The sequence below is a fragment of the Balaenoptera ricei genome, chromosome 5, assembly GCF_028023285.1.
Source record: "Balaenoptera ricei isolate mBalRic1 chromosome 5, mBalRic1.hap2, whole genome shotgun sequence".
Taxonomy (NCBI): Eukaryota; Metazoa; Chordata; class Mammalia; order Artiodactyla; family Balaenopteridae; genus Balaenoptera; species Balaenoptera ricei.
The window spans coordinates 61,420,141-61,434,783 of NC_082643.1; the positions used below are offsets into that span (position 1 = coordinate 61,420,141).

At 35.2% G+C, this 14,643-nt stretch overlaps 1 protein-coding gene across 7 annotated transcripts in view; it reads right to left on the bottom strand.

The window, feature by feature from the left end:
• The window catches only part of ADGRL3 (adhesion G protein-coupled receptor L3), an 858,314-nt gene that overhangs the window by 103,350 nt on the left and 740,321 nt on the right, over window positions 1-14,643 (bottom strand). For all 7 annotated transcript variants that reach the window (XM_059922921.1, XM_059922920.1, XM_059922919.1 and 4 more), the window contains 2 exons: window positions 13,556-13,764; window positions 12,684-12,860 (listed from right to left, as the gene is read on the bottom strand). In XM_059922921.1, the coding sequence (XP_059778904.1) occupies window positions 12,684-12,860; window positions 13,556-13,764 (386 nt within the window). The remainder of the gene's footprint in view (window positions 1-12,683; window positions 12,861-13,555; window positions 13,765-14,643) is intronic.

The window sequence follows — 14,643 nt, forward strand, 5'->3', positions numbered from 1 at the left end:
GTTTTCTTGCTTTGAATTGAAAAAAAAATTTTTTAATCTCACCATATTTGGTGAACCAGATTCACAACTACCTTAATAGAGGAAACAGAAAAGGAAATAGTAGAAAATGTGGAAACTAAGTATCTTACAGTAGTTGAGAATTAAATACAGATATAGGTTTTTAAAAAGTAAAGTTGATAAACAAAAAACAATTACTGACCAATTAGAAATTTTTAAAGTAAATGAAGTAATCAAGCAGTAAATAAGAAAAAGATTTTAGGAGTATCTGGGGTGAGGGTAGAAAATGAAGCTGGGAAGATAGAAAATTTCATCTTTAACATTTCTGAGTTAAGTACAGTGATGATGATCATGGTGATGATGATAATAATGATGATGATGATAGCTAACATATAACTTTCAAAATATCAGTTTCTTTTAGAAGTGCTTATCTATTTTATTAGGGTTGTCACTTAGTCCTATAAAACACTGTGATGTGATACTATTATTATTTCCAATTTACAGATGAAAAAACTGAAGCACAGATAAGTAATTTACCCCAGATCATTCAACTAGTAATGCAGTAGATATAGTATTAATGGTAGCGTGACCAACTATCCAGGTTTGCTCAGGAATGTCTTAGTTTTAGCATTAAATTTTTCTATCCTGGGAAAATCCTCTCCCAGACATGAAACTATTCCAGAGATCAGAGATGGGTTCAGAAGTTTGAAAGAAAAGTACAAAATCCATATGATAGTCTAGAAAATAGAGGCTGGAAGTCTAGAAAATAGAGGCTGGAAGCAACACTATTTTTAGTATCAAATGTCTGTGGCATTGAATATCCACCTTCCTTAGTGACTTACTGCTATTCTTTTCCCTGACTACTGATGCTGGAAACCATGATTTGCAGTTCCTAGTAGAGAATCAGACATTGTTGTATTATTCTGAGTGATGAAACCTAAGTATGCAACTTCAGGGTCTTGTGATCCTAAATTTCTCTTTGACTTTGGATTAACTGTTGTGCTTTGTATCAAGATTGTGCTAAATTAATTTTTAACATTGTTACTATTGTGACTGTTTTCTAAGAGTTCATTGATGAAACTGAGAACAATATAATATAATAACATGACAATACTGAAAAGGAATGCTAAACAACTGTGTTATTTTAAAGATACATGGAAGGATACATGAAATTAGATTAGAGAGATAACCAAAACAAAGCATGCTACACAAAATGTGGAAATGAATTTGGGACCAGGCATGAGAAGACTGTGAATGTGCGTATGGAGGTTGAATCTCACAAATCTAGGATAAGACAGGCAAGTTTTTGTAGGATAAAAAGTGGGGTTTTTTGTTTTACGTTTTTTTTTAAACCTCCCCTTGAAAGGTACCAATGTTCAGTTGAAATTAATGGTAGTGGAGTAAGCCTGAGTATTCCCAAAGAATAAACATGTATTATTGCTTTCTTCCCTTTATTTGTCTTTGCACCTGAGTAAAGTTACTTTTCCTGATTCAGAGGTTGCAACTGAAATGTCCTATGGGTAAATAAAAGGAGAAATTTTGATAACCAATGTTTCGCTTCCTTACAGTGTAGAGCTGATTCTGTCAGATTATGCTTTCTAAAGTATATAAAGTGAAGTGTTGGATCATAGCAACAAAATAATGTTTCCCCCAGCTCTTATGCATTTTGATTTGAAAAATGGAGTTTCAAATTGTCTTCTTGATTTCCATAAAGGTTTTGATTAAACTTCAGAAGACACGAAACAAAAGACTGTTGATAACCTTGTCCATATATAAACTAGACTTTGCTCATCTATCTGCATAGTTGATGGACAGTGCAAATGTAAATTTTGGAAAATGCCATTCAGCCTATAAACTTCTTACAAAAGAAAATGAACGGTTCTTACCCACTAAATGTGCTGTACACCTTGTAGACAAGGCTGCTAAAAAGGAATGTGATGTGCTTACCTGCAATAATGAGGTTTCATAATGAAATTATTTGGTCACTTTTCAGTTTCTTCAAAATGTGTAGTGTTGGGAACCAGCTGCAAGCTGACACAGTCCTTGCAGCTTAAAGCATGGCAAAGTCCTGCTTAATTCTTGACAGGACCCGAAAGAGTTACTAGAGAAGGTATGAGTCTTGGCCTGTGAGGTTGCTTGCGGTTTCTCTAACTATAGTTTGTCCTTGGCATGTTTCGACAATCACAATCTGTTCTCACGCATGTTTATATTCTGGTTCGCAGAATGTTTTGTACTGTAACTTCAACATTAAGGAAATACTGTCCGATGATTCTGTCTTGTGATTTTAACAAAAACATGTATTGCCTACTGCAATCTATAAAAAGAGTTTTGATGGGAAATAAAGTGTGTGTGCTTGTACACCACCCTCCTGACCCCGTCTCTTCTTAATCCCCTCACCTGCTCTCAAGACTTGTTCCTCAGTCTAACAGTGACTGACAGTGTAGAAGTACTTAATGAGCCTTCTAACTTTCTAGAAATGGAAGGAGATAGTCTCCTGAGATATGTGCCTTCAAGATGGCTATTACTGGGGCTGGCCATAGACAAGATGTTAAAATACTGACCTTCTGTAAAATCATATTTCCAAAGTGTGGGACAAGAAAAATGTCTTTCTCTAACTTTGAAATATATGACAGATGAGAATGGAGAAAAATATTACAATAAGACACACTTATATGTTTCTCTAAAACTGTTTGATGAGCTCTGAAGAGGCTATAGGGAACCTGGAGAAAGATGAACTTATTCTACCTGAGTTGCATGGACTTCTGTGTAGGTTAGAACAAAAAAATCATTACAGTGAAAAACATGATTTATTTTGGGGATTTAAGACTGTTTACAAAAAGAAATGTCATCAGAAAAGGACAGTCATGTTAATAGGACTTTATCATTTCTTTATTGAAACTATAACTTGCTTGGGATCCAGTCTTTACTTCATAAAGTACAACTATTTCACTGCTCTAAAACCATTATCCCTGATAGTGTCTAAGATTATGCTGACATCCAATGTGCTTGGAAGTGTTTATAAATCATGAACATTTTGGACATGGACAGCTCATATGATGAATTCACAGATGCAAAAGAACAAATTGACAAACAGCTGGTTTATCAAAACAAGCCTATACATACAAAGTGGATGGGCATTTCTGGAGAGCTGGGAACTAATTCCTACAAGTCTAAAAAGCTACTAAGTAAAGCTGTTAATTAAAATCCTAAGCACTCCATGCTGAACACTTTTGTTGAGAAGATATTTATTTTGATGTCATCTATTGGATTGACACCAGGAATCAATGTAATATGGGCTTGATAAGATCAGAACTTCAGGTCAAAGTGAATTTTACTTTTGACTATATTCAGTTTTAACTTTATTAAAAAAAAATGAAAAATACACATAGAAAAAACATGTCATAGTTATTTTTATTAAATATAGGTCATATCTGTTTAATTATTTTCTTGTACTAACTTATTTAATTCTCACATTTATAAAATGTGCAATAATATAGCCTGAAATTTTAAATATTCAATAGAGACTTTTGCTGTATCAGAGGATGGAAAGAAGCATTTAAAAAATATTGTTATAGGTATTCACACTATTAGCACTACTATTAATTAGCATTAAATACTTCTAATTGTCACTTTTAAGTAGTAATAACACATAGGTACATAATTACTTATTGCATATTAAGTATATTTTTTGATCTGGTAGTGCTGTTTCCTGGTTGGTTCTCTATAAGGTTGATCACCCTAACTGCTGGCCAAATACTCCATGCTCTTAACAATACTACTAACAGTGGGGAGGACCACAGATCCTCTCCTATATTTCCTTTGTAGACTCAATTATACTAAGCCCCTTAGAACTAAACAGAGGTAGGGTTTACAGGTGAAAATGTCTTGACTATCCTTTAAATACAATGATTAAATCCAGTGGTTTTGTTAAAACAAAGTTTGCTGGGGATCATTCAGCAAATTTCCTGATTCTCAGACAAAATGGGTAACTTCGTTTAAGATTGTTTTCATTAAGACACACACACACACACACACACACACACACAATTTTTGAAAGTACTTCTTAAAGGGTTAGGTGAAATGGAATGGGATAGAGGAGCTGAAGTATAAATGAAGGGAAACCATAGCAATGCCAGACTTGAATTACTCAGATATGTTTACTGTTATTTTTTAAATATCATTCTTCTCATAGAGCCATTTCCTTTGGCATGTAAGGAAAGATAAATTTACCACAATGAGAAAGAAAAGTTTTAAAATAGAGACAAATACAATTAGGTTTAACAGAGAAAGTAATTTTGCATAACTACATTATGAAAACCAAATAAATAGAAACTACACCAAGCCAAAAACATCTAATAAAATTTGGTAGATTCATCCTAACATTGGATGCCTACTGTGTGTCAGGTACTGAGAAAAACAGAATGGAAATATAAATATATACACACGTACACACACACGTATATCTCATTTTTACTTCATTATTCATATTCATTTGGCTTTCTTAGCTATACCAAATTCAGGAAAAAGAAAAAGGGGATGATGGTTATTAGGCTTTCTTTTTTCCATTCTCATGAATAAGTTTATTGCATTTTAAACAGAGTAGGGGTCTTCCAAATAATAACCCTGGGGACAAATATCCCACAGGCCTCGAGTCAATAGCTTGAGCTAACATTAAATTTTACAAAATTAACAACTTAAAAGTTCCATGATTGGCTTTTTAAATCAGCAAGTAACCAACCATAGGAGATCTTTAAACAGTAATGCTTATGCTGTGAGGATACACAAAGTAAACTGGCAGTCCCCTGAATGGTCTATAACAAGGTACGAAAAATGATTTAGTTCAGCCATATTTTTGTCACATGCTTTTAAAATCTTACACACAAGTTGACCTTACTGCCTATCTTAGAAAGCTATATAACTATTCTGGAAAATCTAGCCTAATTCCTCTAGAGTTCAATAGTTCTCTAGCTTTATGACTTTATTTACTAGACACAGTAGAATGAAATAGGCCAGGAAAAAAGAAGAACAATCACAGAAGAGTCTGAATGTTTAAAAAAAAAAAAGAAAAAAAAGGGTAAAATTTTACGACCCAGAACAAATAGACTACAGTTAGTAAACATATCAACTAGTTCTTACCAAGAACAGTATAAGCAATTAAGGATAGTTTTAGAATATTAGGATGGAGAAAGTTTTCATGCTTGCTTCTTTTGCTTGGCTGGTTGATTATACTTTCTCAAGCATGGGTAAATTGGGTGAGTAGAGCCAATATATTAAAAAAATTTGACAATTTCATTGTGATAAAAAGAATTTGTCACTGTGAACAGTGATGCAAAGCACTGGCCTAAATGTCTTTCTTTCAGGTACAGGCAGATGATTATCAGTTATTAGAAACTCAATTAACTATTTGGGTCTTGATAGTTAACTACTCCCAGGATAAAGAGCTCAAAGGTTTTGAGGACAGTTAAGCAAATAGTGAATTAAAAAATTATATTTTCAGAAAACTTTATAATTCTCAACATGATTTTAATAGATTTTGTTATTCAATCCCCCTAAATAATCCTGAGATAATGTTAGAAATAATTTTATTACTCTCCGTTAACTGATTAATAATGGGAACAGTGAGTCCAAATGATTTGCTAAAGATAGAGGCAATTACCTAAAGAACTGGAATCAGGACCCTAAGCCTCCTAACTTTTCTTATTCCAACTTCCCTGTAAATTATAAAATGGGAAAATAAATTATGATGACAATTCTTATTCTGGTTCTGTGGATCAAATGAGATAATGTATGTAGACACTAAAGAAATGATATTAATTGCTCTTATCATTGAACATGCTGGGCCTTTCTGAGAGTTAAGTCCTCACCAGATCTCTACTTTTTGCAATCTCCATAAACTTTATTACTTATATTTCTCACTAGAATTGCAGATGCATCTCCAGCTGCTATTTTTAGCCATGCTTATTTACTGAAGATGATAAAGAACCTGAAAATTGTAAGGGTAAGGATCTAGTGTGCATATGAGAAGATTGCAGGTCTCTTTCTGCTTAAAAATTCTACTACAACTCAGAAATAAAAACAGAGGAAGAGTGTAATTAATACTCTCTTGAATATAAATTTTACTGAAAATATACACTTCAAAACCACAAAAATCCAGCCTTACTTCATGTTACTTCAGTCCTGTTGCTCTCATTTTGCTTAGTTATCTCATTTCATCTAGAGCATTTTCTCTGACCTCTCAAGGTCAAGTTAAGGCTTTTCCCCATGTGTTTCTACAGCATTCTCTACCACAACAATAAGACATTTCTCTTAAGATACAGATTATGCTGATTACTTATCTGTATTACTAATTAGATCATAAACTTTGCCTGTCACAAAGACAGTACTTAAATATTTGAGGAACAAGTAAAGGGTAGACTAAACAGATTACAATGAAAGAAATTGAGATCAATAAAACAAACTTTCCAGATATGTTTCCACATGTTCCTATTAATTACAAAAACTTCAATGTTCCTGTACAATGTAACTTTAACAAAATGATCAAACTTAGTAACTCCAATATGGGGCTTCCTGATACAATGGGAAGGATACTGCATCTCCTACAGGGTATTTTTGCCAAAAATGTTTAACCTGGATCTAATTATGAGAAAACAATCAGAAAGATTGAGATTGTGAAACATTCTACAGGACAAATGGCCTGGACTCTGCAAAGTGTCATTTTCATGAAAGAAAAAAACAGGCAGGGATACTTCTAAAGAAGAGCAAAGAAATGTCACAACTAAAGGTACTGTGATCTTTGATCAGGCCCTAAGTGGAAATACAATGGCTGTAAAGGACATTATCAGGATAACTAGAAAATCTGTGTATGAATTATACAGTAGATGATAATATTTAGTCAAAGTTAAATTTCTTATGTGTTTTAATGGTAGAGCATGTTCTTGAAACCTATTTGCTGGAAGATTTAGGAATTAAATATTATAAAATCAGCAATTTACTTTCAAAAAGTCAAATAATATAGCAAAATATATATGCATGTACATACACAGAAGAGTGACAGTCAAATGTGTCAAAATTTAAATATGAATTCAGAAAAAGGGGTATATGAGTGTTTACTGTAACACTCTTTCAACTTTTCTATAAAAGTTCTATAAAAAGAGTGGAGAAAATAAGTAATAAAATAATTTTTCTTTCCACTCCAGCTACACTGTTCTCCTTGCAGTTCATCAGAATCACAGAATCACCCCTGCTTCAGATTCTTGTTCTTGTGCCATCTGCCTGGAAGAGTCTTTCCCTAGATGATCTGCAAGACTGATTCTCACTTCTTTCAGGTCTCTGCTCCTAACACTGAGCTTGGGTCCAGTGGAGGAGGCAGAAAATAAAACAGCAAATAAATAATTTCAGATTTTAATAAATCTACGAAGGAAACATATCATTATAAAACTGTTTTATGAGACGGTCCAAGAATGGTTCTTGGTTCTAAGAGGTTGTCGATTTTTTTGATAGAGTTAATATTTAAGATAATATAATAAAATCTTACATTTTTGGTCATTTTTGAAACCATTTTGTTTTCAAGGAATTTTACATATTTGGAGGGTATTCAACGTGTGAGTTATCTAGTTGTTTTTTTTTTCCTCTAAATAAATAGTTGTTTAAAGTACTATGTAATATTTATGATTTTTAATCTCCACCTTCACCTCAATCCCACTGCACTATAGATGGCAAAATACAAAATGAACATAAAAATTTGGGAATGGAAGTGTACAACATTTAGCATCATACATTAAACATTTTATTTTTCACTAATAAAACCATTTTTTAAACTCTTAAATTAACTTTTCTTTTGAACTTTAAAAAAGTAAAAATACTCTTTTTGAAAAGTAAGTACTTTTCTTCATATGCAACTGCAGAACCTTACAGTGTATTTTCTTCTAACCTTGAAAAAGTGTAGTTATAAAATATTTGGCACACAGAATCCATGGTATGAAGTTAAAAATTTCCAAATTGTCATTGTTTTAAATCAATACTAAATTTAAAAAGAAACACAATGATTTTAAATAGCAAAATAATGCCTATACTTGGACTGGGGTAAAGTTGGGGTAGGGGCAATAGGATATACTAAGCTCAAAAGAAAAGAGAGGGAGAAAGAGAGAGATGCAAGCATCTAACTAAGGAAAGTGAAGCCTTTTAAAGATAATAAAAATCAACGTCAAGTTGAACTGACAGAAATGAGAAGGGAGACTTTTTTTTTATTATCCCCAAAGAATTATAATTTGGGTAGAGGAAAAAGCTATAGGTGATATAAATTGTCAGACCATTTTCGAAAGCATTTGTTACTGCGCTCTACAAAACCACAGTAGAAATGTTAATTAGTCAATTAGTTTGAAACTTATGATCCTGCAAACTAAAATACTCCTCCCACAAAGAGTGTTCACAAAGAGAATTACTGGTATGAGAAGAGACAGACATTTGAATTTAGTGTATTCAACATTCTACTGAACAACAGACAAATAAACCTGCAGGTGATTCCAATAATGGAAAAGTTTTTAAAATGCCATGCATACTACCACAGTTTGATATAAAATTACATAAATTTCCATAATTATTACTTTTGTATCTAAAAGAGAAGACAATCAATTGTTTCCTTAGACGAGAGAAGTAGAGAAAACGCGAAAGTAGTTAGTCATCTGTGTTCCTGAAACTGAGCAGGACCCTGTGGGGCTCCTAGGCACAAAATTCTTTCTGTGCCCCCCATTTCTTGTTTGTAGGAAATAGGCTTCATTCAACCTCCATGACATTCCCCTGAGTTCCAAAGAGCAGATTCACACAGTTGCTAATCAGGGAAGGGAGGGGATGCAGAGACAAGGGAGAAGAAGTCAGGAAACAATAGTGCAGCCTTGGGGTAGGATCCTGGTTCCTCCTCAAGAGATACACATAACAGTATCTTTGAGCTCTTCTGTAGAACTAAAACCCCTGCCAAATGGAGGGTGTTAACTACTTCATGAAGCATTCTTCATTGCAGAGAGAAGGTCAGAGTTCGATAACCTCCAGAACCACAGAAGCCTATCACAAGACCACTGGACGCCAAATGATTTCTGGATTGAAGGAATGCAGGCCCTGCATGCACGCTGATCCTTATCAGCAACACTGCCCCTTGAACCATTACTATAAGACTCCTTACAACCCCACCCCCAGGTGGGGACACACACTTTTGAGGGCATTAGTCCACTGTGGCCCCCTATCCCTGGCAAAAGAATAAAGCTATTCCTTTCTACTTCACCCAAAACTCAGTCTCCAAGGTTCAACTTGGTGCCGGTGCACTGAGGCCAAGTTTTGGCAACACTGCCACCTTGGGGCATCCCTTTCCTTCTTTTATCTGCTCAAATTGACCTAGCTATGAAACCTCTCTGAGCACCCCATTCAAAAACCAGCCTGAATACTTCTCTCCATTGATAAAGTATAAATTGACTGAGGCCAGGGACCTGTTTTGCCTTATTTATCACAGTATTTTGTGGGGGTGGGGTAATCTGAAATTTTAAAAGGGTGGACAGGGAAAGCCTCTTTGAGAAGGTGACACTGGAACAAAGACTTGAAGGAGATGAGAAAGCTGACCTTGTGGCTATCTGGGGGGTGAAGGGTAGGAGAAGGGAAACTTTAAGTCTAACCTGAGCAAGCCTGATGCGTTTGTGGAAAGGCAAGGAAGCCAAGTGAACAAGGGGAAGAGTAGTAGGAGAGTAGGTCAAGAGTTGAGAAAGGGGTCAGGATTTGGGACTTTGCTTTTATTGAGATAAGAAGTTATTTCAAAGGTGTGAAGTACTTGATCTGCATTTTAAAGGGATTACAGTATGGCTTTTTGAGAATGAATCAGAAGAGTGACTCACATTTTAAGAGTATCCCTCTGGCAATTACGCTGAGAATAAATTTAAGAAGGACAAGAAATAAAGCAAGGAGACCAATTAAAGGGCAGTAACAAAAGAGCAGAGGAGAGAGGATAAGGGCTGGAATCCAGGTGGTAGCAATGAAGATGCTAAGCTGTCAGATGCTGGATCTGGCAGGATATGCTCCTGAGATTGGGTGTGCAGTGTGAGTGAAAAGAAACAAATCAAAGATGGTGTATGGTTTAGGGCTGGAGCACCTGGAAGAACAGAGTAACCATTTACTAAGAAGGAAAGGACAGATGGGAAAAACACCAAAAGTGTAGTTCTAGAATTGTGACCCTTATTAGAAATCTAGGTGGATATATCAAGTTAACTGTTGAATCTAAGAGTCTGGAGTTAAGAAATGGAGATAGAAGTCTGGGAATCATGAGATGATGTTTACAGCCATATGGACATATGAGATCACCTACGGAGAAAGAATGGATAGTGCCTAGACTACATCTAGGATTACGCTCCGGGCCAGAGCAACAACAAGAGGCTGTGGAGATGAGGAGGAACGAGCAAAGGAAGCTAAAAAGGACCAGCTGCTGAGGAAGGAAAGAAGCAAGAGAGAATGGTGTACCCAAAGCAAAGTGAAGAAAATCTTCCAAGAATGTGCTTGATACAAATTCTCCACAGGTTACCTTATTAAATTCATCCTACTCATCCTTCAGAGAATGTCACTTTTTTGATAAGCCCTCTCTGACCAGTCCTGCCTTAGATAGACGATCCCCCTCTGTGTCCCTAAATCGCAGTGTGGGCCTCAGTTATAAGACTTATCACATTTATGACTGCAGCTTCACTTCTCGACCCTTTCTTTACCCTCAAAAATGCAAGTTCCACGAGGGCCAGAAGCTTCACCAGAATGCTGGAATCTAGTGATATCTCTGGCAAACCAGGAGGAAGTTACGTTTATTGACAGCCTATGGTGTAGCAGGCAACATGTCAATACCTTTACTCAGGTGTTTGAAAATTGTTAGTAAAAAAAATGAAGGAAGTACTGAATGAATAGCAGAGGTAACACAGATGATAGAAAAGGCAACTCAGTACACAGGTAGAACCCTGGAGTGAAGACCCACGCATTAGGGCACCACAGCTTAATAGCAATAGCAACAAGACTACTCAGCTAACTCTTCTTGCTCTCTTTCCAAGCTCATCAAGCAAAATTCTCAAATATAATTTTGTTTCCTTTATAGATTTTCCTGTGGAGTTAGGAAGTGATAACTAGCAAGCACAAATATCTGTTCTAACTGGCTGTTGCATATCTCACTGTGCATCAATAAACTAGCATTCATTTTTAGACATTAGTCTAATGTAAGTTTGGTTGGTTTGTTTCCTTTTGGACTTCCAGGGATGATCATTCTGCTTGTTTTTCATTTTTCAAGTGCCAAAATCATGTTGTGTGATCAAGATGGGAATGACCCAGGCAATTGCAAGAGATTGTGATACAAGAAACCCAGGGCATGCTTACTCTATGACTGTCAAAGGAAAATATTGATTTCCATCTATTTTTATCTCTTGTTGACACACAGTAATGGTCACAGTTGAGATTCTTGCATAATGGACTGGGTAGAGATTGTTATACAATGAACTGAGCAAAAAATTATTTTTTGTGGTTGCTTGAAATATGATTCATTTTTCTGTGTTTGAATTTATTCCCTAAACTGAAAAGATAGAATCCTAGAGCCATACGAATACATTCCAGGTTTAAACCTAACATTTGTTAGTGTAGCCAATCTTACTAAGCTTGATCAATGCGTGAAGCTCTGACAAATTACGGTTTGTAGTCCTTTAAAGATCAAACTTGACTGTGTTGACACAGCTAAGGTAATTTATTCCTAAGGTCCTGAGTGGGCTTGGATTTGGTCTCCCTCTAAGATACCTGTATCATCTCTAAATTCAACAGAGTCAAAGAAAATTTTGGATGAAATTATTGGATAAATGGTATCAGGTGGATAAAACCTTTGCCATGGTTTTCATGTTTTAAAATGTATTGGACAGTGATACTTCCTCTATTTTTATTGACATCAGGAAGATGAGAATTCACAAGTATATAATTTCTTGTTACTAACCCATCTATCAATTTCTATAACCAAGCTAATAATCCCTTTGTATTTTTATGTCCTAAGTATATCTGAAATCTAAATCCTCTTCCTGCCTTCCAAGACAACCAGTCACCTGGCAAGAGGCTGATGCAGCCAAGTTAGCCACGTTTCTGATTTTGGAAACAAGCTATCACCTAGATTTTTCCTTAGAATAGTGTCTTCTTGAATGGACAGAACGATCACATTATGTTAGAATTTGCCAGGCTCTATGTATTACAATGCTTTGTGTACTGAGTTTAACAGCTATTTTCCCAAGACTCAATTTTAAGAGTATTTAATCCCATGCACGGCTCCTTAGTCTTCAGCCTACCAGATCCCAGCTTTCTAACCCTATCACACTGGCCTTTGGTGCTGGGGTCCTACCTTGCCCTGTTCATGAGGATATGGTTTGATATTTACTCACACAAAATAAAAGCAGGGAAGAACAGGGGAAGTTTTCTTAGCAAAATTGTATTTTATAAGCAAATTTCAATTTTATGAACTATACTGATAATAGAAAAAAAGGGTTCTTTGACTCATCAATAGGATATGGGTTGAACAACAGAGAGTTCTTGAATAGAATTACTGTGAAAGTAGAAACACACTCAAGTTGGACATGGAGTTAAGACTTTTTACAGTTAGTGTCTTAACTGTATGCTAAGCCATTTTTACTTTATGGTATGTATCTTACCTTAACTTCCACATGTGCCATCAGTACTGCAAAATTGGTTAGGTGGTTACAAGAACATGTAGTATGTGTCTTATTTGTTGTCAGGAGCCGACAGCCTTGGGTTGACCAATAACCTGTCATTGTGCGCTTGGAATAGCTCCAAAATGAACAGTTAGGATTGAAGTTTTCCTCAGACTGCTACAGGAAAAAAACATCAATAAAGCCAATAACTACTTTTGATCATGTAAATTAGGTAGGCATTTTCTTTACATCTAACACAACTTCACACTATGTTTCAATTTTTGTGGAGGGGTCTACCAGAGTTTTCATATTAAGTGGGGCTTATCAATTCTAAGCAAATTTGAATATATGTTGTTATTTATTACCCCTGATTAGAGGTGAATTCATTTTTCAAAAGTAATATTGAAGGAATACTAGTATCATTGTCTCAGAATCACATCAATTAATTTATACTGCAAAGCAAAGAATTGCTCTATACAATGAACTTCTGATAGCATGGTTTTTAAAAATCTTTGTTCAATTTACAATACAATCTTTGCATATACATAAAAATATATCTATACACAAAGACATAACTACTTGTAACATCAGTTGAGCTACGCTGAGTTCCACTGAACATATTGCTAGCTCTTTTTAATTATAGAGAAGCATTTAAAAATCCATCTATGAATGTTGTTACCTTAAGTATATACATATACAAGAATTATTCTCCTCCCTCATTTTGGAAAAAAAATCACTAATCATTTTATAGACAATGAATTGTTATATGTCAAAAAATAGGGAAAAAGAAAAAGAAAATTAAGACACTTCATGCTCTTGTTATAACAAATATAGATAATGTGGACAAAAAACTTCATATGCCATTTTTTTACCTTGATGTGTTTAACAGTGAACACCACAGGATCAGCCAAATAAACCTTATTACTGAATTCTTTGTTTATTGCTGCTGTAATAACTGGGGAATTGACGATAACAGAATGATTGGTGGACATAGCCTCTGTTCCCAACTTCATGCTGGCATTCTCCGTGGACAAATAAGGACCCAAGTTGTTATACAGGACAAAGGCCACTCTGATCTCTCCTAAAATAAGTACATATAAATTGGGAAGAAACTGATTAGCTTGTACATCCCACTTAAATTAGAGAGTTCTAATTAGATTGTAATCAAATCTGTATAATATATATATTCACAACAAAATTCAAATATTCATTTCAACCAAAGTGCCAAGACATTAATGAGGAAAGTCAAATGATACTGAAACAACTACATATCAGTATTAAAAAAAGTGAACCTCAATCCCTAACTCATTCCATACTCAGAACTTAATTCAAGATGGATCACAGTTCTAAATATAGAAATCAGAACCAGAGAGCCTCTGGAACAAAATATAGGCTACCTTTGTGATCTTGGGAAGGCAAAGATGCCTTGGATAGGACTCAAAAAACACTAACCATAAAATAAAAAATGGTAAACTAAACTTTATCAAAATTGAAAATTTGTGCCTATCAAAATACAGCATTAAGAAAATGAATAGGCAAGCCACAAACTGGGAAATATATATATACATATGACTCAAATATATAAAGCATTTCTGCTACTCAACAGTAGAATTATAAATAACATACTAAAATGGCAAAAGACATAAAAACACACTTTAAAAATAGATATATAAAAAGCTAAAAGGGACTACCCTGGTGGCACATTGGTTAAGAATCTGCCTGCCAATGCAGGGGACATGGGTTCGAGCCCTGGTCCGGGAAGATCCCACATGCCGTGGAGCAACTAAGCCTGTGCGCCACAACTACTGAGCCCGCGTGCCACAACTACTGACACCTGCACGCCTAGAGCCCATGCTCTGCAACAAGAGAAGCCACTGCAATGAGAAGCCTGCACGCTGCAATGAAGAGTAGCCCCTGCTCGCCACAACTAGAGAAAGCCCATGTGCAGCAACAAAGACCC